At 44.1% G+C, this 25,624-nt stretch overlaps 3 protein-coding genes across 3 annotated transcripts in view; 2 read left to right on the plus strand and 1 right to left on the minus strand.

Annotated features, from left to right (window-relative positions):
- Positions 1-4,722, minus strand: part of spryd3 (SPRY domain containing 3) — a 50,700-nt gene extending 45,978 nt beyond the window's left edge. The window contains exons 1-3 of the mRNA XM_035159316.2: positions 4,601-4,722; positions 1,560-1,687; positions 758-833 (exon numbers count right to left, since the gene is read on the minus strand). Of these exons, the coding sequence (XP_035015207.2) occupies positions 758-833; positions 1,560-1,687 (204 nt within the window). The 5' untranslated portion in view covers positions 4,601-4,722. The remainder of the gene's footprint in view (positions 1-757; positions 834-1,559; positions 1,688-4,600) is intronic.
- Positions 4,723-8,094: 3,372 nt separating this feature from the next.
- Positions 8,095-12,828, plus strand: igfbp6b (insulin-like growth factor binding protein 6b). Its single transcript, XM_035158844.2, has 4 exons — positions 8,095-9,290; positions 10,063-10,097; positions 10,820-10,939; positions 11,287-12,828. The coding sequence occupies exons 1-4, from the start codon at positions 8,954-8,956 to the stop codon at positions 11,398-11,400; spliced, it is 606 nt and encodes a 201-aa protein (XP_035014735.1). The 5' UTR covers positions 8,095-8,953; the 3' UTR covers positions 11,401-12,828.
- Positions 12,829-18,301: 5,473 nt separating this feature from the next.
- pip4k2ca (phosphatidylinositol-5-phosphate 4-kinase, type II, gamma a) lies at positions 18,302-25,333 on the plus strand. The gene is made up of 10 exons (XM_035158840.2): positions 18,302-18,696; positions 19,394-19,491; positions 20,246-20,342; positions 20,528-20,674; positions 21,600-21,746; positions 22,329-22,367; positions 22,476-22,589; positions 22,900-23,164; positions 23,267-23,370; positions 23,497-25,333. Exons 1-10 carry the CDS (start codon positions 18,538-18,540, stop codon positions 23,575-23,577), a joined length of 1,251 nt encoding a protein of 416 aa, XP_035014731.1. The 5' UTR covers positions 18,302-18,537; the 3' UTR covers positions 23,578-25,333.
- Positions 25,334-25,624: the final 291 nt, after the last annotated feature.

Genomic DNA, 25,624 nt, shown 5'->3' on the forward strand with positions numbered 1-25,624 from the left:
CACAGTTCACCCGTCTCCACTGCTTCACTCGACAGCAATCACCGACATCATGTCACGGCAGCTACAGAAAAGAGTAGGTGAGCTCAGGTGTTACTGAAAGGGAACCAGGATGAGAGCGAAGACAACCCATCTTGAACTGAAGGAGTGAGGATAGATGAGTCTTTGCCCCGCCTAACTAAATGCCTGCTCTGTTTACCCACCTCTGTAACCAAGGCATGGGATTAGATTATTTATTGCTTTGTTTTGATATTATTTTTGTGCTGTGGCTGCAGAGATTTTTGCCACGGCAGGGCCGCCACGTTAAAATGGTATCAGCGGAAACACTGAGCACTAGTTTCACTTGCTGGCCAACTTGTTGAAACTGTGCAAAATTTGAAACATCTTTATGTTTCACTTTTTGACTCCCAGGTGAGGTTCTCTGAACACACAGAGTATGTTTTTTAAGAAATGCTCACAGACACTTTATCTCCTAAGAAGACGCAGTGGCCTCAGAGTCAGATTTTAGAAGTACAAGTGCAAAGTGTTATAACTTTTTATCTTCCTGCGAGATACGGTCACAGAAGCTGCAGAGCAGAGATCAAACTTTCCAGGGTTGTGTCGATGACAAGCTAAATAGTGAGCAAACTCAAAAAGCCCTTGACCCAACTCTTCACCGAGAGGAAGAGGAGGGAAGCGAGGAGTCTCCTGCCACTTTGAAACTCTGAGCTCAGGGAGGCGCTACGGAGAGATTTACAGCATCAGTTTCAATGTGTCTTACCTCGAAGTAACAGTTTCCCTTTGATAGAGGATGGCCAGCCACATAGCAACCCACTTCTTCAGAGTTCCCTTGGTAACTAAAGAGAAGAAATCACAGGTTAACAATAGGTGACTATTGGTTCAACTGCTGAATCAGAAACACGTCTGGAAGAACGGCCTCATCCTGTCAAACAGTCTCAACAACAATATCAGCGCGATCGCATGTCTGACGCATCTGGAAATGGGGATAAATTGAGATGTACTCAGTGCGTTAGCGGCACGATAAACAGGCATCGTTATATTACTGGTATCTTTCCATTTAACTAAGTTTATCCTATGAAATTAAATTTGTTTGTAACAGGAGACAGATCATCCCTCCCTCCTCTCTCTCTGAGACTCATGCAGTCAGCCCTCACCAAAGTGACACGACACTGTCGCTCGGTGCGCACTCTCCTCAAAGGGAAGGATAAGAGAAGTATAAAACAATGTCTGGTTGGTTTGGTCAATCCTTGCCGCCAACACACCCAGTACATCTCCATCCTTCCCTGTTTCCAGATGTGCCGGGCGCATCCTGTCACCAAAACACCAAATGTGCACAGTCACGTTCAATGCGCCATGGTGCACGAAAAAAGTTGTGTATTGACCAGTAACGTCAAAGCTTCTCTGACAGGCTGCTGGTTAAAAAAAATATACATTTAATTTATAAAAACACAGAAGTAAATAAACAGACAATTAGCATAAATGGTTAATAAATGAATATGTATCTATAAAACGGGTTTTTCAGGGTTTCTGCACAGCCCGTGAAACTTGAACAGCAGGCTGACCTGAGTGCGTCTCCGTCTTTCTGCAGCCTCATGTATCGCTCCTGTGCCGGGCGCCCATCCCCAATATCTCTGATTCGACGCCTTAGATTCAGGAGGCATCTGTGGTGTAGTACATTGATGTCATCCATCTAAATGAACAAGAACGGGTCCGTCAAACAAATGAGCTCTTCACCGTTCAGCTCAGCCGGCTGTGCAGTGTTTCCTGCCTGTTACAGTGACAGAAACCTGCCTGTCTGTGTCTCACCTCGAGAACCAGTCAACCTTTCTCCCTCATACTTGTGCAGCGTAGAATTTGGTCTGATTTGGACACGTGACAGACTCAGTATTAATAAACAGTATAAAAATGAACTTGTTAGTTCTTTTGGACAGAATACGTGTGGTGACACCTCCAACCTACTTTAACATTTTCTGACTCACCTACAGCAACACTGATACATCTGCAATAAGGTATTAACACCAGCGTTACTCTGGCTCTAGTTTAAAGGTCCTGGCTTCATGGTTACGCAGCCATAATAAAGCAGAGACTCTCTACAGCTGTGTAGTTGACGTGTCAGCATATTTTGGATTAACAACGAACAAGGGCAGGGAAAAAAATTCAACAAAAGGCAGCTGCTCAATTCAGTGTTGAAATACTGCAGTGAAGCAACAAACCTTGAAAAGCATTTCATAAGACGCCACTCCAGCTCCAGTGGGTCTGAGACAAGCATAGCTGCAGTCCGTTGGTTCAAGATAATATGATGATAATATTCGCTTATTTTATAAACTGAATATGCTTTCAGCAATGAGTCCATGTGTATCTTCCTGAACATCAGTCCTGGGGCTGTGTGTACGCACAACCAGAAAGTCAGTGTGCACAAACAACACTGTTTCTGATGACAGCATTTGATTTATTGTCACAGGACTTGTGTGATGTCTTTAGTAAAAAAAACTAACACATCGAACTCTGGCCCAGTTCAGACCTGGTTTTCACATTCATCCTGAGAGATCCCATCAGGAACAGACAGCTCAAGTTGGTCTATTCACACCTGACATCCAAATGCGTACTGATCGTGTCTCCTTTGATCTCTTGCAATCGGATCTCACTCCCACACTTTGTATGCAAATAAACATGTACGTCACGAAATGATGTTGAGTTTACGGGTGTGTCCCGTGTGTGTGTGTGTGTGTGTGTGTGTGTGTGTGTGTGTGTGTGTGTGTGTGTGTGTGAACAAGTAAAAGAAAGAGGAGTCAGGAGGGACTAAATGAATTTTGTGCAGCTGCTATGAAGATTTTACCCATTTGAATATAGTATCAATCACTATTCAGTGTTGATATTGTTTCCACAAACAAATCAACGTAAGGACCTTCTGAGGAGAAAGAATAATCCAACATAGGAAGAGACGATATGGCCCAAAGAATTATGTCTGGAATAAAAAGGTTAATATCAGCAGATATTAATACAACGTAAGGACCGACGTTCATATTGGACTCAAAACGACTCATTTCCACCAGGTTTTAAGACTAAATGTCCCATGATATCCTCCTCGGACGCACGTTAACAAGGACGCACAGGAAAACCGCACACACGTTCGCCCAAGTGCACGCTCGGGGTGCACGTTCTCATCGCTACATCTGCTAGCATCGCTGCTTCTGGTAGTGGACTCTTAGGCTTAAAAAAGGGATTGTCGAATTTGTATGTTGGTGCTTCCAGACACTTGGATGACACCACAGGAGCCGTATGGAGGCATGTCGTGTTTTCTTTTATGTCCCCCCCCTCCATCGGAATAGTGGTGAGTAGATAAAGAGTGAATTTTCATTTTTCTGTGAACTATCCCTTCAAGTATAAAGACTGATTTAGGCTGGGTGGTTCTAAAATCTTCTTTATTAGTAGAGACTGACCAACACTCGGCCATCGTGGATTCAATGATCCTGCCTGTTGTGATCACATCAACTCTGCCTGACATACAATACGCCTCCTCACATATTCTACCATTACTGACAATAACTCCTCAATTCATACAAACTGTTTCTTCTAATCAATGTTGTAAATACTGTTAATTGTTGATGTGTTCAGTTAAACGCGACATCTGGGCGGCTAGAGTGGTCGTCCTCCAACCAGGAGGTCGGCGGTTCAATCCTCAATCTTCACCATCTGCATGCCGAAGTGTCCTTGGGCAACACGCTGAACCCCCCTCATAGATGTTGAAAGCACTAATTGTCACTCGCTTTGGATAAAAGCGTCTTCCAAAAGACATGTAAGTTAATCTATAGAACTTCAGTCCGTCCTGGGAGACGGATCCTCACACGAGGTCTCGGAGGTCTCTGGGGTCTCTGGGGTCTCTGGGGTCTCTGAGGTCTCTGGGGTCTCTGGGGTCTCTGGGGTCTCTGGGTTTTCCCTCCAGTGAACAGGAGTTTTTGGTGGTTTTACTCGTGTTGAGGGGGAAGAACAGAGACGTCGCACCTTGTTAACATCTGGGAGACACATTGTGATGACTGATTATGGGATATACACAAAATCTGATTGACTTGATCAACAGTGTGTTCACACTGTGTAACAACGCGTTATACTTCCTCATTGTATATATATATAAATAAATATAAATGTATTGGGCTTTGGTTATATTGCTAGTGATGAAAACTATATTGAGTAATTCTTGGTTTAGTTTTGTTGCTCAGCTTCAGTCCAACATTAAAACGCGAGGGGGGAAAGTGGGCGTGCCAGTGTTTACATCCAGCTAACGCTGTCAGGGTTCGAGAGCTAACACCTGAAACCCGCGAGCTGCCGGTGCAGATCCCTGGAGTTAGCATGGACGTGCAGACAGCTACATGCTAACCCCTCTGCCCACAGCGGGTAATGGCTGACTGGTCATTTAACAGCATTTAGAAAACGGTCCGTCTCGAGCGGTTCAGAGCTCGAGACGGGTTAGCATCACTAGCAGCTAACGTGCTAGCTCCTTCGCTCCAGACCGAGTCTCCGTGGTCACCAGGGAGCGGGAGGTGGATTCTAACAGCGGCGGACACAACACGGACTCATGACCGGAGACATCGCCGGGGACACGTACCTGGTGTTCGGTCGTTTACCGGGACACAGACGCACTTCTGTCCATCGGTCCGCTGGCGACACGGCAAACTTTACAAACTGCAGTGCGGCGCTTCGCACTGACGTCACGGGCCCGTGCGCCAATCACAGCGAGGCGTGAGAAGTGGCGACGAGAATCCAGCCAATCCTGTGGCACCGTGTGTGTGTGTGTGTGTGTGTGTGGTTAAGAGAAGGTTTAGGATACGTGTACAGGTAGGTTGAGATTAGTTATTAATTTTTGTTATAATTAGGGCCATGTTTAGGTTTAGGTTTAGGTTATGGGTTTGTTTGTGATAATGTATTGTTAGGTTTGGTTAAAGTTAGGGGTATGTTGAGGTTAGGGGGTTAGTTTTTAGTCTGGGTTAAAATTAGGGCCATGTTTAGGTTATGGGTATTTTAGGGTTTAGTGTACAGTTAGGTTTAATTCAAGTTAGGGGTATGTTTAGATTTAGATTAGTTTTTAGTTTTGGTTCAAATTAGAGCCATGTTTAGGTTATGTTTGGGTTTAGTGTATTTTTAGGGTTTAATTAAAGCTAGGGTTAAGTTTAGGTTTAGGGTAAGATTATTTTTAAGTTAAAGGTACCACTTTATTTTCGGTCAAAGCTGGTTAAACACCCAGATGGCAAATGTAGGTGCGGAGACTCAGAGACAGTAAAACTGATCCTCATCCAAAGTAAGAAGTGTTCGTCCCAAAGGAGGAAACGGTTCAGAGCAACTGGAGAAACAGTTTTTACTGTGATCTACTAAACCTGGATAACTGGACCAGAATGAAGTGGACTGATGGACTATCTGCACAGTATTGGTCAGTATAAACACATAACGGTTACAGTAGAGGGCAGCAACACGCCATTGCAGCGTCTGGTCTGCCAAATAGAATAAAAAGAAGAAGAAGGTTCAGGTTAGAGTTTGGGTGTGTTTAAGTTTAGGTTCAGGTTTAGAATATGATTATGGGTAGCTTTGGATTGAAGGTACAGGTAGGTCTAGGTTAAAGTTGGGTCTGGTTCAGGTTTAGATTTAGGGTCTAGTAAGGTTTGGTTAGGTTCAGGTTAAGGTTATGGGCCTTGGCGGAGGCCTTGGCATGTTCTGCCAATCTAGTAATTTGTAAGCTCTTTCGATGTTTTGTGAGCAAAAAAGAAATCTTTACTTGTAAATCACCTATTAAATAAAGCTCCGGATAAATCTAGTAGAGAAAAAAACCTCCTAACTGTAATGGCGTAAAAGTATAAATTACCTCTTGAGTTAAATGTCTCTCCTGGTGTCCCAACACACGGGTTGTGAGGACCAGGGATGTGTTGTAAGCAGAGGTGGCAGCAGAGAGATTCTCTGCGACAGACCTGAGCCAGCGAGGCAGAGACCAGGAAGATATCATGTGTGCGGCTGCCTGGAGGAGGAAGGAAAAATGAATAATCCAGGGCAGCTCCCGTTGGTCTGGCGTGGGTCTTGGAACATTCTCCTGATATGTGGAAACAGACGAGAGCTCCAGAGCTCATGGGAACACGAGACGGCAGGTGATTCCTGATGAAGATGAATCAGAGCAACAAGCTGCTGATGTCAGGGCCTCACGTAGTCCCGAGTCCCAGCAAGCACAGGCCACTAAGTACGTCTGTGTCTCCCGTTCACGTCACAAGTCAGGAAACACCTAGCACTTATTGTCTTTATCAATTAATCTGAAGATATTATTATCAGTTAATCCATTTATGGTTTGGTAGACTACAGCAGTGCCTGTTCTAAAACTGCCTGTTTGCTTGTTCTGTGGTAAAACTGCAGAAATAACGCTGCAAGCAAACTGCAAGAGTAACCTTCAGCTGAGCTGTGGAAAGTAAAGACCTGCTGCACAAAGAAGATGGTAAAGAATCAGTCGTAGCTGTCGTGAACACACGGTTGTCAGGAGGATCGACTACATCACTTACGTTGATGAGTCCCAGTCACGCTGGTCACCTATTTATTCGTATTTGATCAAAATTGAACGTATCACATGTTCAAATTGCACCAAATTCAACACTGCACCTCACTTGGCCCTTAACAATACTCCTGCCAAGTGTGAAGCTGATAGGACGAACGGTTCTTGAGATATGTGGGTCACATACGGACAGACAGAGATTTGGAATTAGTAAATAAATAAAACATCAGTAAACAGTGAAGAAGGCCTGTCACCATAACCTCCAGCTCAAGCTGACATCATTAAACCTGACATCTTATCAAACCGGCTGACAAATATGACTGATTCTTAAAGCTTCAAGTTGCATGCTGTTGCTCGATGGTGGATATTCATCGCTAAGATTATATTCTAATTCTGTTTGTGCTTCATTGTCTGTTCTGAGTTCATGTTACATCTGTCACTCGTGGCACCGAGGCCAAACCAGATAACACTGGAGACAATGGGACTCGAGATAAGAGAGGAATTCATTCCTCAGCACAACTGCAAGACTCTACCAGAGATCTTTACATTTCTGCTTTTACACTTTTATTCTGTTTACACACACACACACACACACACACACACACACACACACACACACGTGCGCTAGAGACTTACTCTAACCTTAACCATAGTTACTACTTGCCTAACCCTAGGTTAACATAAACCCAACATTAAACTAACCTTAACCTTAAAACATGTCTTAACCTTAAAACTGAATGATTTACATTATGGGGACTTGATTTTTGTCCCCATCATGTGATTGTGTAAAAAGATTTAGGTCCCCGCAACGTGAGTAATACCTGGACCACACACACAAACCTAACCTTAACCTTACTTTATAACGTGTCTTCAATTTAAAATTTAATTATTTACTTCACTCTGTCCCCATAAGAAAGACAGGTTCCCTTAATGTGCAACAACTGGTTCACACACACACAGACACACAAACACACACACACACACACACACACACACACACACACACACACTCATCATTGCTGTTAAACGACTTCAGTAAACTGCGTAAAAGCTTTTTCGTGATCATTTAAAATTTAAGATTCATTTAACTCCCTATTAATAATGAAAAGTGTCTTATATCATAAACTCAGTAAAAAACACATGATGTACCAGTGATTCTAACGGTTCCCTATGATCCACACAGAACATTCTGGCTCTGCAGCTGTGGGGAGTGTGTGTGTGTGTGTGTGTGTGTGTGTGTGTGTGTGTGTGTGTGTGTGTGTGTGTGTGTGTGTGTGTGTGTGTGTGCGTGTGCGTGCTGTGATCTTTTGACGATGGCGCCCGTGTACAGAGGATCTTAACTGGCTGAGTGGAGCGATGGATTGCATTATTAGCTCTCCCACTCTGGCTTCTCGACGTGCATTCCTGCAGAAGAAGTGAGTCCTCCTCCACCTCCTAATTATCCAGATGATTACTCTTGCAATTCAAACGACTGGCGAGGAATAGTCTCCGCTGCCCTCGTACTTCAACATGTGATGTGGTCCAGTTCATATCAGATGTGATCCAGAGTGCGACTGACTAAAGAGCAGATTATCTCTCTGTAGAGGCAGTGCATTGCACGTCTGACTCAGCAGTGGTTTGATGAAGCTGAGGCACAGTTTCAGTTCACATATCAAGTGATTCACACTTCTAACATTTGTGCATCCAACTCTTTCCTCCAGTATTCTCCAAACTTTGATATATATGTGACCAAACATGAAGCTCTATAGCATCAGCAACCTCCTCCGTCACAACCACCTCCAGGATTCAACCAGGAGCAAACACACAGCCGTGCACACGTTGGGGCAAATGACATTGCAGCTGCGACGCTGATGGAGGCACACGCACATTTGTTTTAGTTACCATGGCAAATGGGTCTGTGACCACTGGAAAGAAAGTGCAAATATCTGAGCATGACAACTACTTTTAATGTGTAAGAGGACGTATGTGTGAGTATATAACAGGAAAGGGTGGAGAGATTTTGATCATTTCTGAAAGGAACATAATCCACCCCCCACTTGCTCTCTCCCTCCCTGCCACCTCCCTCTCTCTCTCTCTCTCTCTCTCTCTCTCTGAGTCCCAGCCCCTGAAGGTGTCATAACTGTGCACTCTCTCTCTCTCCCTCTCTCTCTCTCTCTCTCCCTCCCTCTCTCACTCACTCACTCACTCTCTCTCACCGCCTTTCAGATCTTTAAAAGCTGGTGCTTTGCTGTTTCTCTCTCGATCTCCATTTGTCTCCTCTGGCACTGCAGGGGACTCAACCGGCAAAGCACCAAGGAAGACTACTGTATAGAAACAGGAGGAAGACCGAGGGAAGGGAGAGAGAGAGAGAGAGAGAAATATACATCCAGAAATAGCATCAGCCACATTTAACTGATAGAGAGTGACAGTGTGAAGAACCTAAGACCTGGACAGAAAATGCCTATCCTTTCTAACTTAACAGCCATTGTTTTGTTGCTGATTGCCCACTGCGGATCGTGGAGCGGGGCAAACCGCTTGGGGCCCTTCAAGGTCTGTCCCTCCTGCAGGGATCCACTGGGGGCAGGTCGGCCCCCCAGGGACCATAATGTTGCCGGCAGCACATCAGTGTTGGCCCAGGGAGAGCCCTGTGGTGTGTACACACTGAGCTGTGCCAAGGGGCTCCGCTGTGTTCCCCCACCACGGGAGCACAGCCCCCTCCAGGCTCTGTTGCAGGGACGGGGTATTTGCGCCAAGCACAGCAGGACTAGTCCCACTGAGAAGCCCCCCCCCACAGGTAAGATACTGTACATACACACACACGTGCATGAAATCACGTATGCACATATACATACATGCATGCATGCACCTATAGATGCACATGCATGGGAACTGCAGGTAGCCTTGAATTGCACAGTGGTTTGTTGAGGATGTCACAGTCACCTCACGTGATTATATACGAAGTGAGAATCCTGCATATCTATAGATTGCATGTGATGCTGTGTCACTCACCAACAAAAAGAAAGCGCAGTTAGTGTGTGACATTTAAGCCTGGATGCATTTTGTGCACCACATCTGCAAACCTCCACAATCCAAGACTCCTCTGCAGCGGCTCACTGGGATAAAAATGTCTTCATAGTCCTGTCATTAATCTGAAATGATTCAAACCTCAGTGGCTATTTGTGAATATCATTCAGTGAGAAACAGTGTTTAAGTTAAAATGCACATTTATATGATTTGTTCGTTTCAGTGACAGTGTGCACGACAGTGATCTGTCCTACAAGTCATGCTCTCTGTGGAGAATTCAGAATGAATGTGAAACTGTCACAGTGTCACCTACATCCTGATCAAGCAGCTTTTCATTGCAGTGATCTCCATCTACTGTTCAAACGGAGATACTGCGATTAACTGTGTGAAAAGGACACAGTGATGGACATTAGGCGTCTCGGTGACCATCCTCAGATAGAGCTCATCTGTGTCTCCGTGTTATAATGTAAAATGTGACAGTGGATGTGGTTTGAAGATGGTTTCCTGTCACGTTTTCATGCTGCTGTGTCGTTTCCCCTCAGGTCCACATCCCTCACACAGCGGTGACATTGAAAAAGTAAGTTCTTGCTCTTATTTCACAGTCTTTGATGAGTGAAGCTGACGGACTCTTACCTGAATGGCTCGTGTCAAGCATTATTCATAACCCAGATTTCAAAAATACACATCAGACGTGCTGGAGAGGGCTGAATGTCGAGCTGCGTTGTAGAGAGTTAGTAGCACAGATCCTCTGCTGTCTTGGGTGTTGCAGTGGCATGTACACACACTGCTCTAAAGCCATGCATTATGGTGCATGATGTGTGCGCTGCTATGCGGCAGAACTAATTGAGCATGATGTGAATCAGGAAAGTTTCAAGTCTGCCGCTGCCACCACAGATTATTTAGACTTTACAAGCTGATCTGCAGCATTTGAACTGAAATGTCTGACAGCAGTCGCACAAATGATGAAGATGAAACCGATTAGTTCCACAAAGTGACACAAAAACGCACAGTCACTTCTCCCAGTGACCTGAAAAGCCAAAGCATTGTGTAACCATATGATTATATAATGTTATACAATATGTGACATCTGATATATATAAATATACATATCCCCTGCTCCTGGCTCTGCTGCTGCATCACAGTGGCTGATCCTCTGTGATTCACATGGACAGATTGTGTGATCAGAGAGGATCTCTGCCAATCAGCTGAGGGGGGGGGGGGCACTCTCCACATGGAGACAGGTCCTCTCTCTTTGCCTCTGGTGATGTTTGAAGACACACTCTGCGTTGCTGTTTTCAGGCACCGTGCCGCAAACTGCTCAACAGTGTCCTGAGGGGTCTGGAGCTGACCATCTTCCAGTCTGACCGCGACATCTATATACCCAACTGTGACACCCGTGGGTTCTACAGGAAAAAGCAGGTAGAGTATTCACCTGAATCCACACGAAACACTGGAACTTTGTTGGATGTGATGTGATACTGTGTGTTTGCTGCACTGACCCGGTGTCACTGTGCACGTTACTGTCAGAGCTGCACTCCACTGCAGATTTCTGCATCCACAGATTTGTCTGTGGCCACAGGGGCTGAGAATAACTGACACTTCCCCCTCGGAGCGTCTCAGCTGTGGGCACAGAGAATCAGGACTGCGCTATGATGACATATCATTTTCTCTCTCTTCCTCTCTCACCACCTTTCCCACTCTCCCACTCGATCTCCGCCCTCCGTTCCCTTTCAAAATCTCCCTCTCTGTCTTTTCATCTCGCACAGTGCCGCTCCTCCAAGGGCATGCAGCGTGGCCATTGCTGGTGCGTGGATGAGCTCGGCACGCCCGTGCCCTCACGTGCCAGCGAAGATGGTACTTTACCATGCGATGGGGAGTGAGGGATGAGTCTGTCCTATTGCTCTGAGCCTGGAGGAAGAGGAGGAGAAGGAGGAGGAGGTGGCGGAGCAGCAGGAGCACAGGGAGAGGGGGTGGCTTTAGCTTGTGCTAGACACTGCCTAGACAGGAGGCAGCAGGGATAAACCACTTCCTATGGGAAATCCACAACAGTTAACGTTCATGTCCTCTCTAGAAGCAAGACACACACACTCTCACAGTCACAGCGACAATAACATCTGCCTGAATGTTCAACAGTTGCAGCAACGTCCTCTGCATCGTCCGGTGACATGCTGCATGCTCACATTAACTCTCCGTGAACTGCCTCAGTGATCCGAGCGGTATTACTCAGAATGATCTCTATATTCCCTGGCTCTTGTCCTGGCTTTCTGGTAGATTTTCGTTTTCCTCTTTACTTTAGGATAGCTGACACTGCCTGTGCTCGTTCTGATCTCAGTGGGCTGAAATACTGTTACGCAGGTGATGTGACACAAGACGTTTGAAAAATGTGTCTCCCTCACCGTCCTCTCTCCCTCTCTCCAAAGATACACTGATATCAGCGTACCTAATCGACAGAATATTTCTTTTCTATTAATTTATTTTTGAGTATGTATTTCCATCAAGTACTGCTTGAATCTTACAGTATCTTATATATATGTAAAGTCAGAAAACATAGTCATAAGAATATGATCTTGGATGCTTCTGTTCATTTTATTTGTCAAAATGGCGTTCTGACTGCTTATTAGTTGATTGTTTGTACATATGTTGGAAATTTTGTGGTCGACTGTGTGTTCTGAAGTGGCAGACAAAAAGCTTACGGCTGTTACCCTTTTCAAAAAGTTGTAAGGCATATTTTTATACACGTCAATATAATATTTTATATATGAATTGTTGGTTTATTTAATGAACTACAGTACAATGCCATGTATTTTTATATTGTCAGCAGTTTCTTATTTAAAGACAGAGATTATTTTATTTCATGTTAGGGGAAGAGGCACCTTTATGGCAAAACTTCACTTCACATTCATCAGAGCTCTATTCTATTAACTGCTGTACATCTTATGGTTATATCTCATGTTTTTAATTTCCTTTTTTTTATTTATGCTTTGTTCATTTGAGAATTCAGAATGTCCATGTTACTAGTATGTTTTATTTTGGCACATCATACTATAAATTCTGATTTCAACGGAGGGATAGAAAATAAAAAGATCAAATTTGTTATTGTTATAGTTCGTCTTTCCCTAGTCCTTGCAAAAGTCATGAAATTGTGTGATTAAAGTGTGATTAGAATTTATCTCTTTCTGACCTTGTTGTGCCGATGTGTGTGTGCCGTGATGACAGGTCTGTGCACAAAGGACCTTTAGATTTGCAAATATGAAAATAAAACTTAATGATGATAAAAATGGAGAAGAATAAAACATATATTAATATAACAACAGGTGTTGAGTGTGTTCTTTCAATAACATGCACATGAAGCAGAATTGATGACTTTAATGATCTATTAAACATCACAAAATAGCAGTAGAGTTTATTTAATCTAAATTTATTAAAGGTACTTTTATTTGACTTAACTACTTTAATCATATTTTAGTTTATGTTCCAGCAATACTTACTGTTTACTTTACTGATTCATATTTTACAATAAAACAAAAGATCATCAGATGAGATATGATGCATCACTGATACTAATAAAAGTCTTATTTGATAAAATGATACTTCACATGATGAATTTCTGCGTTTGGAACTCAAATAACATTTTGCTGATAATACTTTAGGACTTTCAAGTATTTAAGTCTTAAGACTTTTTATATGCGGGTGGTTTACATAAATAAATCATTTAAATACTTGCACCCATTCACAATTACTACTATAATATTTCATTCAATATCTCTTTGACACCAAAGTTTGCAGCTTTATTAAACGTGTCGACTCCGCTACCAGAGAGAAGTTCGTCTTGTCTGACGTCATGCACCAGAATCTGAGAAGCTCTCTCACCTTGCTGTCATATGACGTCAAACATTTCTGTTGCATGTTGTTCCTCAGATAAAAAAAACACAATAAATACACAAACATTCACGACTATTTACGCACCAACGCCCGGAAGTTCAGTGTTCCTCATAACGTCAGAATAAAGAGGAAGAAATGATCGCGTTCACCTGAATGTCATGTTTTATGATCACAGTCGATAGAAAACCTTTCTACTCATCTGACCTGGGAGTGAACGTTGATTGAATCTATTCAAATGCAGAAATAATCCAGATGTTCGTGGGTTCCAGAGGAAAGGGGATTCGTTCCCAGTGTAACCATCAATAATCCTGTTTACTCACCAGTTTTAAGTTCAGGCTCAGCATCAAACTTCATTTCTTTACTCACCTCCGCTGTCTCCAGCCGACACTGATGTGCTCCGTCGTTTCTATACCTGTTGTTTCTAATGACGTTAGCATGCTAATCGTCGTACGGCCCAGGGCCAAGTCGACTTTCCTTAAGGTCACCGAAGCGTCCGGTCGGTCCTGAAGACGTAGCTGTTATTAAAACCACAGACTGTATATCAGGAAGCTGTGATTGGCTCCAGCTCCACCCAGAGACCCTCTGGAGGATGAGGGGTGGAGGTTCATGGATGGAGATGTGCTCTGAAACAAAGATGGACGACATGACACATGTGAAGCAAAAGCATGTTGATCGCCATCTGGTGGCTGACTGCAGCCGAGCTCGTACATCCAGCCTCCTTCATATTAACGGATGGGACATGAACCAAAATCATTACGTACATGTTAAATCATTTTAAGTAGTTGTTATTGTTCTGATGTGTGTTCAAGTGTTTCTGATAAGTTTTTGTCTTATGATTGACAGCTGAGACTGACTCTGGATTGGTCGAGTGCCGAGGCTCCGCCCCTACATTGATTCTGCTCGGACTCTGGCTCCTACGGCACAAGATGGCGGCGCTCGTCCCCGGGATGTCGGGGCTTCAGTTCAGGAAAGTGGGAGGAGGCGGAGACTTGTTGTCCATCGTTATTTACAGTCTATGACTATAGAGAAGAATAGAATAGAACAGAATAGAACAGAATGTTTCTTTATGTCCAACAAGGTGGAAGTTCGTCTTCTGCAAACACAAGAAACAACAACATACAAAACAAAGAAGCAATTAGTAAAACAAACACATCGACAAACTCATATGATACATTCAGAATCAGTTAAGTTAAGGATATTGATGGTACTTTGGATGAAGGACTTCTTAAATACATATTTAGTTGCTAGACGGACTCTATAGCGCCTCCCAGAGCTCAAAGGCTCAAACTGTCTGAAGAGTGGATGGGAGCTTTCCATCAGGATACTTCCTCGTCCTTCCTGTAAAGAGTCGAGCCAACGGCCTTTGGGGTTTGCCAACTGTTTTGGTTGCCATTGCCACAACCCTAGAGAGTTTATTCGTAGATCTACAGTTTAGGTGACCGTACACGATAGTGCTAGTGCCTAACACGAGGAGTTTCCTGAGGAGATAAAGTGAACTGTACCGAGATGTTTTAAATTTTCCACAGTTTCCACATGTCGGCCGTCAAGTGAAACTGTTTTCAGATCTTGTTTTGTAGGAGATAATAAGTTATTTTGTCTTACGTTGATTTCTAGCTGGCTAATACGACTCCGTGTCTGAAGGGCCGTAGTGTGAGCCAGATAGGCAGCTTCACCGAGAGGGTCTCGTCTTGTCAACACGGTGATGGCTGAAGGTCTTGGCGAGCAACCGTCACCACCGCCACCGCAAAAACATCCCTTAAAAAATTAATCCAAAGAGTTTTCAGGGTCACTGTTTGTAATTTATTGCAAAACAAACATAGTAAGAAAAACGAAATGCAGAAGTCCATGAGTTGCTGAGACTCTCGTTGAGGCTGAGGTCAGTGACGGTATCTGCTGTCACCCGCTCATGTGTCACGCCGCGTACTTACAGATCAGCGCCGACCCTCACACCCGAGGAGGGAACCTGCTCACAAAGGCAAATAAAAACAACGATAAAGAATGTGAATATAAAGAAACTTAAACGCGGCTCCAACACAAACTGTAAATATTCATAAGAAGAAAAGTACATGATGGTGATGACGATGAGGAACACAGGAGGATGAGTACAGGTCCTTCCTTCCTGCACAGTCACTTCTGAAGTGAACCTCATTCAGCAAAAAGAGAAGAAAGAAAAGTGCCTGAGTTCCTGTGAATCATACGAACATTATTACTGATGTGAAGAGCGTCGTCCTCACATCCATTTACTGTGAGGAACCGTTCGCCAGCAGTGAAACTGAAAAGACACATTAGAGCACATTAGAGTCATGCTGCTTTTCTGCCATTACCCGGCACATAAAGGATCATTCTCTCCCCCGTCTCCACACGGGGACTCAGCACATGCCTGTTTCCAAGGTAACAGCATAGAATATCCCATTGTCGATGCATAATATGAAATGAAGGCCTTGCAGAAAATGAAGGAGGAAGCATGATCCTTTGTAGAATCACACCACCACATGTCCTACTTCTCTATCTGGGCTGCGTTTGCTCTGCTGCGACTCGTTTCTGTGCATCGAGCGGATGAAGCCGGCGACGTCTGTTCTGTGTAACTCAATTTAAACTATGATGTGAGGAGAGAGAGTGAATTCATATTCCACAATACAACGTTTAAAGAGTCTCGGATGCACCTGGATCAGAGTGACTCATCTCTCAGGGTCAAAGTTTAGAAAAGGTCCAGATGTTAAAGCTCATCTTTGTCAGGAACTGTGAATTATTTTCATATATTTTAAAAACACACACATTGCTTGTATCAAGGAAAGTAGCCGAGAGTTGAAACCAAGGATCCTGCATTGATTTGGTCCTCATAAGGGAGGTTTCAGGTATTTACATTTTGGTCATTTAATTTGTTTATCGGGGGCGAACACATGTCAACAGGATGTAAAGATTTAACCAGGGGTTGAATTTAGTGTTGTATATGTGGCACATTGGTAATGAAAGATAAAGACGAGTCCAGTGGGAAAGTTACTGAAGTTCTCAGTTATATCAGGGGGAATAGAGCAGGTCGTCCTCTGACCAGAGAGTCAGCGGTTCGATCCCAGTCTCCATTATTCCACATGCTGAAGTGTCCTTGGGCAAGATACTGACCCCACTGCTGGGCTGTTCTATAGAAAAGGTGTTGCATAGGTGTGAATGTGTGTGTGAATGGCAAAACTGTACTGTAACGAGCTTTGATTGGTCATCGAGACAAGAAAAGTGTCATTTAAATACATATTTACCAAATGAAAAGATCCATCCCTCATCTGTACACTGGTCCTTTGAGGGTCATGTGGGCAGCTTGATCCAATCCCAGCTCACATTTTGAAAGTGTGTCACAGTCCAACTTGTTTATACCTCGAACTTTGCTCTGCTGCTCTTTTCTTTCTCTCACAGTTTCATGGACGTGCAACAACAAATGACCAGTGTCAGTTTAGTGAGAAATCTGAAAACTGTGTTTCTGCAGGACGCTCGGTGCTGTTGGTGCTGTTGGTTCCCTCAAAACCTGAGGCTGACACTTTGCTTTGGGGTCTTTCTGCCCCCTAGAGGTTAAACATCTCTTTAATGCACAGCTACTGTGTGTGAGTTACATTTACAACTTTCAACTTTATTTATGTAGTTTCAGCCACATCTGTAAAACATTTAGAGGACGAGATAACTTTTCTCAGGATCTGTGTGCACATAAACAGTTAAAAGATCGACAGTTATCTGAAAGTCTTTAAATCTATAAATCTGAATTTCTTTAGAAAGATAAGACAGCATGAACCCATGAAGGTAGCTCAGCTGTTTGTGCATGCCATGATACTATATCCTGAAATATGGTAATAATAATAATATCTGAAAAATAATGACATAAGTTTATTATGAAAAGAAAATATACACTTAAAAATATTATACTTTTTGTGTCTTTACATTTTTACTGTTGTAGTTTTTTGTCAATATTTTACATAAAAATGACGGATATGGTTAAACCGGATTTAACCAGTGATTCCCAGCACTTTGTCACTGAGTAATATAATATAATAAATAACCTGCAGCAGAACTTTTCTATTAAACATCTCATGACGTCTCAGATCATATCATATAATTGTGAAGGGCCCGACTGCAGTAATAAGTCATGTAGAGGAGCTGGTGTGACGCTCACAGTGAAGCTGAGTGAGAGCTGTCATGTCAGGACCAGAGACAAAACATCCAAACACACAATCATCATCATTTTTCCTCCGACAACACAAATATATATATATTTATATTTCTGATTATGTTTCTGACCAACAGTTCAGAGACATCTTCAGTTTACAGTGAATCTAAACAGAAAAAGCAGCAGCGACTTCTGACATTTAAGAACCTGGAAGATTACAGCATTGTCCCCGTTAATCATTAGTGCATTCATATCAAAAACACATGTTCACTGCAGTTTATGGTTAAAATAATAAAATAAAATAAATTTGAATATAAAAAGATCAAAACAAACATATTGACAATAACTTATGCTAATTATCTACCCTGAGGTCTAAAGTTATTCAGTGAAGACGGAAACAAAGACAAACAACTAACAAACATATTTAGAATCATTACAGTATTGAAATAAAGTGTGTGAATAATCAGTCTGATCACAACCTGTAAACCTCTGACTAGAAGTACTCAGAAGTAAACAGAAGTACTCAGAAGTACAAAGAAGTACTTGTTTTGACGTTGAGGGACGGTTTGGAACAAGTTTTTCAAGTTTTAGAAAGATGTCTGATATTTCCGACCGTGGATCCTCACGTGAACGCCACATAAACCTGCGAAGCCCCACCCTCTGAGGTCACATGACGCAGCCTCGCAGTTTTGACTGGCCGCTGTCAGCTGTCAGTCACGGACTCAGCACGTGGTTTATAAAAACACGCAGGGCGCTGGGAGGAGACGTTCAGAACAAACATGGTGAACGCAGCGTCCGCCAGGGATCCGCAGTCCACCCGTTGATCCGAGGACCGTGTGACTCAGCGGGAGTTGGACCGGTGACCCCCCCTGCTCGTCGGTGCGAGGGACCCGGGGGGAGGAGCGGCGACAAACCGGCGTGTGGCTCCGTGAAGGCAGCGCGCAGGAGGAAGTGTCCCCCGCCCGCTCCAGCCTCTCCGCCCGCGGTCATGGCTGCTCCCGGGAACTCGGGGGCCGCCTCCAGCCCGATGGTGATCCTGGCGCCGAAGACCAAGACGAAGAAGAAGCACTTCGTCCAGCAGAAGGTGAAGGTGTTCCGGGCCAGCGACCCGGTGCTCAGCGTCTTCATGTGGGGCGTCAACCACTCGGTGAGTCGCTGTAGCCGGGCTAACGCGAGCTAGCTCCCGTAGCAGGAGCTCCGCGGGGAGGCGGCGGGGTGTGCGCCGGCCAGCTGGGGCTCCTCTGGGCCTGGGTCCGAGCAGGGTCCCGGCACCGGGGCCCCGGACCCCCGAGGCCCCCAGGCCCCCCAGGTCCACCACTGCCTGTTTGTGTTCAAGCTAATCACGGAAATAATCACAACATTAATCGGTTAAACATTCATATTACAACACAACTATTCATTTACTGCACTTATTACTTGGACATTACTGCATTTGTATTTGTATTACATATACTAAGTATTCTTCTTATTATAAATATATTAGTACGTGACATACAGTAGATCTAGAGCCATTATACAGATATGATGAATACATATAGAGGCGACATGGATACAAGCACAAAGGGCCCAAAATCAAATGTATTATACATTTTTACACAAATACCCCAAACCACTGATACATACATGAAACACGTATGTGACTAAATAAACATAAATACAATAATTGAGGTTCCAGCTTCTCAAATGTAAGAACTTCCTGCTTCTGTTGTGTCATCAAAGTAAAACTCAATAAAACAAGACATTTGACAACATGGACATATTGGACTGTTATCTGAGGTTTGATAAAAGTCTGCACATAATTAGTTTTGATTGATTTTAATAAACTACGTGTTTTCTCTTTGCAGATCAATGATCTCAACCAGGTGCCTGTTCCTGTCATGCTTCTTCCTGACGACTTCAAGGCCAACACCAAAATCAAAGTGAACAACCACCTCTTCAACAAGTAAGACTCACGACGCGGGTCATGGAGAAGCAGCGGCTGGTTGAGATATTAATAAAAACACATGTCTCACTGCCTCCGGTGCTTTCAGGAAACGTGAACAAATCCGACCCTGGTACCAAACAATATTAAATTGTAATAGATTCAGATTGGATGGGTCTTATGTTTTGGTGAACGTCTCCACCAGAGGTCAACGTGAAGATGTCTCTGCTCTGACAGACCGAAGAAGGAATAATCAGTAGTTACAGGATGTGCTGCATCATGCGAGTGTGTTTCTAGTAAAGTTTATGGGTTCAACTTATGTGTCACTAATCCAGTTGGGTTTTGAACACTGGGAAATCCAAGTGTCTTGATGAGTTTTCATGGTTAAAGCCTGAAAGTGCTCATGAAGCAAACTGCACTGAGTCGAAAGTCGTTCAAACTTCAGTGGAGATCAAGGCTGTGGAATGTGTTCACGTTTTCACTTTGTGTGTCTTTCCACTGTAAGTTGGGTCATAGATTTCATATCTAGTTGTGAAGGTGACGCAGGCGTTCGAATGTGTGTTCAGGGATACGTGACGCAGGAGTGGAAGCTCTGAATGTCGGAGAAAGAACTTCACTCTACTTTCACCCCTGCTGATGATGTTTGAATTCTTAAGACTTTTGTCCCAGAGAATGAAACATCTGATTGTTTGTGTGTTTTGTGTGTCGGCACAGAAAATGTTGCATCAGCCTCCTCCTCCTTCTCCTCACTCTCCCGCCCTCTCTCCCTTTGCAGAGAAAACCTTCCGGGACACTTCAAATTCAAAGAGTACTGTCCTCAGGTCTTCCGAAATCTAAGGGAACGCTTTGGTATTGAGGATCTGGACTATCAGGTATGTGACGTACTGATGACGTGCTCAGGGTGCAGACCAAGTACCAAATCCAAAGGAACATGACTATAGGAGCTAATAAACCCTAATAATGACCAAATAGGCAGATTCTTCACATTTGCTTTTACATAAATCTGATGTTCATATGAAGACGTTTCTCTGCTCATCTGTGTGCGTCTGATGCCCAGGTGTCGTTGACTCGCAGCCCGCCATCGAGGAGCGTAGACGACCAAGAGGGTCTGCTCCTCAACTCCTACGACCGCACGCTGGTCGTCAAGCAAATCTCCAGCGAGGACGTGGCCGACATGCACAGCATCCTGTCCGAGTATCACCAGGTGAGGAGTGCGTGGCTGAACCAGAAGTCTGGTGATGCTCTGCGTTTTTCTCATTAGCAGCTTTCAGACCTGCACTGAAATCCGTAGAGTCCCCTGAAACGATCCAGAGGGGCTGTGAGAACGAGGAAGAGCCTTTCACCTGTTTGATTTGTTTCTTTGGTTTTATTTCACGTCTGCCCTCAGATCTGTGTCGAGCAGATACTTCAAAAAGTGTCTCTCTCTCACTTCAGGCTGCAAATGTCACTGAGTGACCTTTTGGCTGCTGTGAGCTGTGAGAGGAATGTGTGGCCTGTGGTCGCTCAGCCTACATGGAGCTGAGAGGCAGATGAGGAAAATGGAACCTCTGTTTCCCAGTGTTTTCCCTTTTTGCGTATTTATTTAGTTGAATGAACTCATTGTTATCGTTTGCAGGTTGAAGTTTATAATATCAGATTTCTCAGTCCCACTGGTGCATGTTTCAGCTGTTTTGTCTGAAGCTCGTACAGAAACAGGACGTCTCTTCTGTAGAGGCCTGAATCGTCGTCGCACTTTGGGCTTTTAGACATTTGAAGGTTTAGGATCAGGTTTCGATGTTTGGCAGTTGTAGGGATTTCATCATGGATGCATGTGACCTGCCGGGGCCTGACTGTGTGGAGCTTGTATGTTCTACCCGTGTCTGTGTGGGTTTTCTGCTGGTTCACCGGCTTCTTCTGTCTTTAACATCCTGCTCGTCCAGCGGGTTTCAGGGGACACTGAACCAGGCCAGTCTGAAGTCTATTTTAACTTCTGACAGTCTAACCTGGATGGACTCACTAATTGATTTATATCCTAAGTGACCTTTTTAGAGGCTGCACTCGATAGAAGTACGTGTTCTCTGTTGCTGTATTTTAATCTTTTAGAATACACATTGTGAATAAAGCCCTTATCTGTGGTCCCCTCCCTGCAGCACATCGTGAAGTGTCATGGCAGCACCCTGCTGCCACAGTTCCTGGGCATGTACCGGGTGGGCGTGGACAGCGAGGAGACGTACCTGATCGTCATGAGGAACATGTTCAGCCACAGACTGATGGTGCACAGGAAGTACGACCTGAAGGTGAGAGGAACAAACAGGCTGAGCTTTATTTTATTATTTAATTACACTTCCCAAACAACATCAGTGCTTCACTACAACATGCAGAAGTCCAGTTTCCAGGGGACATAGAGATAAAAGCTTAGATGCTGTTTCACACTGGAGCTGAACTGATGAACGGACTTACAGATATGAGACACAGATTTCTGGAGTTATTTGACAGATGACATAGATGTAGTTTATGTAAACAAATGTACGTTCTCGCATGTGGTGATAATCTAGATTATTCTTACAATGCATTGAGGCTACAAGCAAGTAGAACTGGGTCTCATAGATCTGTATCTCCTGTACCATCGAGCCACAGACAGACAAAGAGTTCTAGAATCATTAGATAGATGTGTTAAGATTTAGATTTTCATGGTTGATCAGACAGAAAAACCCATTTGCAGATGTGATCTTATGATTCAAGAAGCTGTGATGGGCTTTATATCCTGTTTGTATTGACCAAACCGCAGCTGCAGCCGTGATTCACTCCCTTTGCTTGGACTTTGATCTGTTTGCATGTTACATGTATGAGCCCTGATCTTTACAGCTCTCTTCTGGCAGGGCTCTCTGGTGGCTCGTGAAGCAAGTGACAAAGAACGGGTGAATTCAAACATCTCTCCTACTTTCATTTTGTCTGACTATTATCTGTGCAGCTGTCGCCTCTTTACCTCAAACATCCCGCTGAACTCTTAAGTGTTTGTGTCTCAGGGTAAAGAGCTTCCCACCTTCAAAGACATGGACTTCAGGAACAACCTGCAGAAGGTGTACGTGACCGAGGAGCAGAAGGAGAAGGTCATGGAGAAGCTGAAACGAGACGTGGAGGTGGGTGACATGTTTGTTTGCAGAACTCAACCACACAGTGGCGCCGTCGGCCTGCACCAGTCCTGAGTTGCAGTGGAGGATGGAGGAGATTCAGTGAACAGGGTCGGAGCTGGATTTAGACATTATGACATTAAACTACAGCAAAAATGGAAGAACAAACATTTAGATCATGTTTGTAGTAATTAGTCCTACGAGGTCCGGACAGTTTGAAACTCATTAAGAACGTTTTGAGGAGTTACTTGAGAATCAGAACTGATGCTGATACATTTTCTTTCAATGGATTAATCGACTGTTTCATCTCTTTCCTCAGTTTCTGGTGAAGCTGAAGATCATGGACTACAGTCTGCTCCTCGGCATCCACGATGTGGGCCGAGCTGAACGGGAGGAGGAGGAGGGTGAGGAGGTTTCCAACGAGGAAGAACCCGAGGCGGAGAACGGCCTGGCGATGGGCGCCACGGTGGGATCCTATGGCACCTCTCCAGAGGGAATCGCTGGTTACATGTCCTCCTGCAAACCTCTGGGGCCCGGAGAGTTCGACCCGTATGTGGACGTGTACGCGATCAGGAGCTGCGCAGGTGAGCCGGTGTCGAGCAGCGTGTGGAACTTCATGATCTGGTTTAGTTTCCTAAGGGAGCTGTTACATTGTTGCTGTTTTAAATAACGCTGACTCTTCCCAGGAGCTCCTCAGAGGGAAGTTTACTTCATGGGCCTGATCGATGTCCTCACGCAGTACGACACCAAGAAGAAAGCTGCTCATGCTGCGAAAACCGTCAAACACGGGGTGCGTAGCCCGGGAGAGGGTGGGGGGGGAACGCAGTCAGCTGATCAGAGTTTACTGTGACATGATGAAATGCACGATGTGATGTATATGAATGATGATGGTCTCTTGTTTCTCTCTCTGTTGCAGGCCGGAGCTGAGATCTCCACTGTCCACCCTGAGCAGTACGCCAAACGCTTTCGCGACTTCATCTCAAACATTTTTGCGTAATGGTGACGGAGCGCCGCCCACAAACTGATCCAGCCGAAGCTAAAAGTCAATAATATCATTGACCAGAAATTGTCATTGCACACGCGGATCTGAGGCGCGACTACAAATTTCTGTTGCAGCAATATAATGTACGACTTCTGATGCATATATTTATTTTTAAGATTTAAAATTGCATTTCTTATAAATGTTCAGCACTCTAAATGGAAGTGAGGGTACTTGGAAACAAACTGCTGTTGATCAGTGTTGGAGCTGTCAGACAACATCGGGGACAGATCAAGTATCGGCGTATTGACTTTTTCACTTTGCTCTGGTTCTTGAGGACGAACTAAATTTTGAACGAGACAGATTTTCAGTCTCTCGTTGAGAGTTGGACGAGGAGATTAAATTAAATATGAAGCCAGATACGACAGTTTATTCTCGTTTGTCCTCGGCCGTCGCCCCGGCTCTGCCGTGTGAAACCATGTGTCACGTCTTCCAGAAGAACGCTCTTCTCACTCCACCTTCGCCTTGTCAAACACTTCCAAACACTCCTTCGCTACGTCACACAAACTAGTTCTGTTCTCTCCCGGACGTTATTAATCTTCTCCTCTAACTCAGCCAAAAAGTCCCAACATGTCGAACTGTTCATTTTAACTCGTAGAATAATCTTTGATAAACAGGTGTGGTGTAGATAACAGGGTGAATGTTGGGAGTGCCAAACGTGTCGGATCAAAGATTTGTCAAAGCAGGATTTGCACTTTTATTCAGTTGAAACCGACTCTGGTGACGGAGAAGTTCAATAAACCACAATTTGAATTGATCGGATTCTGTTTACCGCCAAACTCTCGACTAAATTTCTAATAAATTCAGTAAGATCCTGTTTCGACCTGCTGCTACTGTCCTGAGGGATCAGATCAGAAGTGGGCAGGTCTGAACGCACCTGAATCAGTCCTGAGGTCCGAGCCACATTCTTATCAGTGTGAACCTGGGCCACAGGAGACAATCAGCTGACGTCTCTGACTCAACACGGATCACCACACAATGACTCAAGCTTTTCTTCTCACACACACACACACAAATGTCATCTGACACCAGGGCTGTCACACATCTGGGTTTTCAAATGTATCTGAAAAAATATGTCAAATTAGTTCTGAGTTGACTTTTAGAAACAGTGACGGACACATCTGTCAACTGGGTAGAAACAGCAGGATTTGCTTTTCGAACACAAATGATGATTTGCATAAAGAGCAGGAAGTCGACCACTTGACATCTGATCTCTCATGTCGCCATCAGCTCTGAACTGGGTCTAAATGCTTGGTGTTTAAACGGGGAACATATCTTATTATTTATCGTCTGAGCCGAAGCTGCGTTAACGACCAGGATCGGTCCCGACGCTTTAAAATGAAACGCGCGTCGACGCTTCCTGAAAATGAGCCCGTTCATCAGTCTCCCTCTTCTTGGAAAACGTGCGCTAATGTGAATCATTGTCATAGGATAAGATTTAGAAAAAGAGGCCTAGCAATAGAAGCAGGAAGTGTGTGTGTGTGTGTGTGTGTGTAGTGTAACGATGTAGTGCTAACCAGGCTACTTAAATCCTTTGACAGTAACACTACATGTCAGTAGCGTGTGCAGTTCGCCTTAACACAGTGAGAGGATGCAGCGTTCCGACTCCGGTGAGGCAGCGTAGAGACACTGACTCCTCATCTACTCCATGATTGCACATGTTGTATTTTTGCAAATCGGCTTTTGGACCAAAATATATTTTATGAAGAATTTCTGAAAAGTGTTTGACTCGTTTTTTTTGCGAAAATGTTTTTACTGTGTTTACGTGTTTCTGCAGGAGGAAATGTTTCATCTGTTGACACCCGACACTTTCTTCAAGTTCCCGAATGACCTGATTGGAATTTTGAGGTCAAAGGTCAAGGTCACTATGACCTCCATAAATGTGTTATCCATTCAAATTTGGCACAAATGTTCATTTAGACTGACGCATTAATTTGTAGGATTCAGGTGATCAAACCTCATCACCTGAGAGTTGCAGCTTGACTCTTGTTTGTCTTTAAAGGGA

This window comes from Hippoglossus stenolepis, chromosome 6, assembly GCF_022539355.2.
Source record: "Hippoglossus stenolepis isolate QCI-W04-F060 chromosome 6, HSTE1.2, whole genome shotgun sequence".
In the NCBI taxonomy this organism is placed as follows: Eukaryota; Metazoa; Chordata; class Actinopteri; order Pleuronectiformes; family Pleuronectidae; genus Hippoglossus; species Hippoglossus stenolepis.

Coding starts and splice junctions, on each gene's coding strand:
- igfbp6b (XM_035158844.2), top strand. CDS start 8,954: ATGCCTATCCTTTCTAACTTAACAGCCATTGTTTTGTTGCTGATTGCC. Junction 9,291..10,062: donor TGAGAAGCCCCCCCCCACAG/GTAAGATACTGT, acceptor GTTTCCCCTCAG/GTCCACATCCCTCACACAGC. Junction 10,098..10,819: donor ACAGCGGTGACATTGAAAAA/GTAAGTTCTTGC, acceptor TGCTGTTTTCAG/GCACCGTGCCGCAAACTGCT.
- pip4k2ca (XM_035158840.2), top strand. CDS start 18,538: ATGGCTGCTCCCGGGAACTCGGGGGCCGCCTCCAGCCCGATGGTGATC. Junction 21,747..22,328: donor ACAGGAAGTACGACCTGAAG/GTGAGAGGAACA, acceptor CTCTTCTGGCAG/GGCTCTCTGGTGGCTCGTGA. Junction 22,368..22,475: donor AAGCAAGTGACAAAGAACGG/GTGAATTCAAAC, acceptor TTTGTGTCTCAG/GGTAAAGAGCTTCCCACCTT.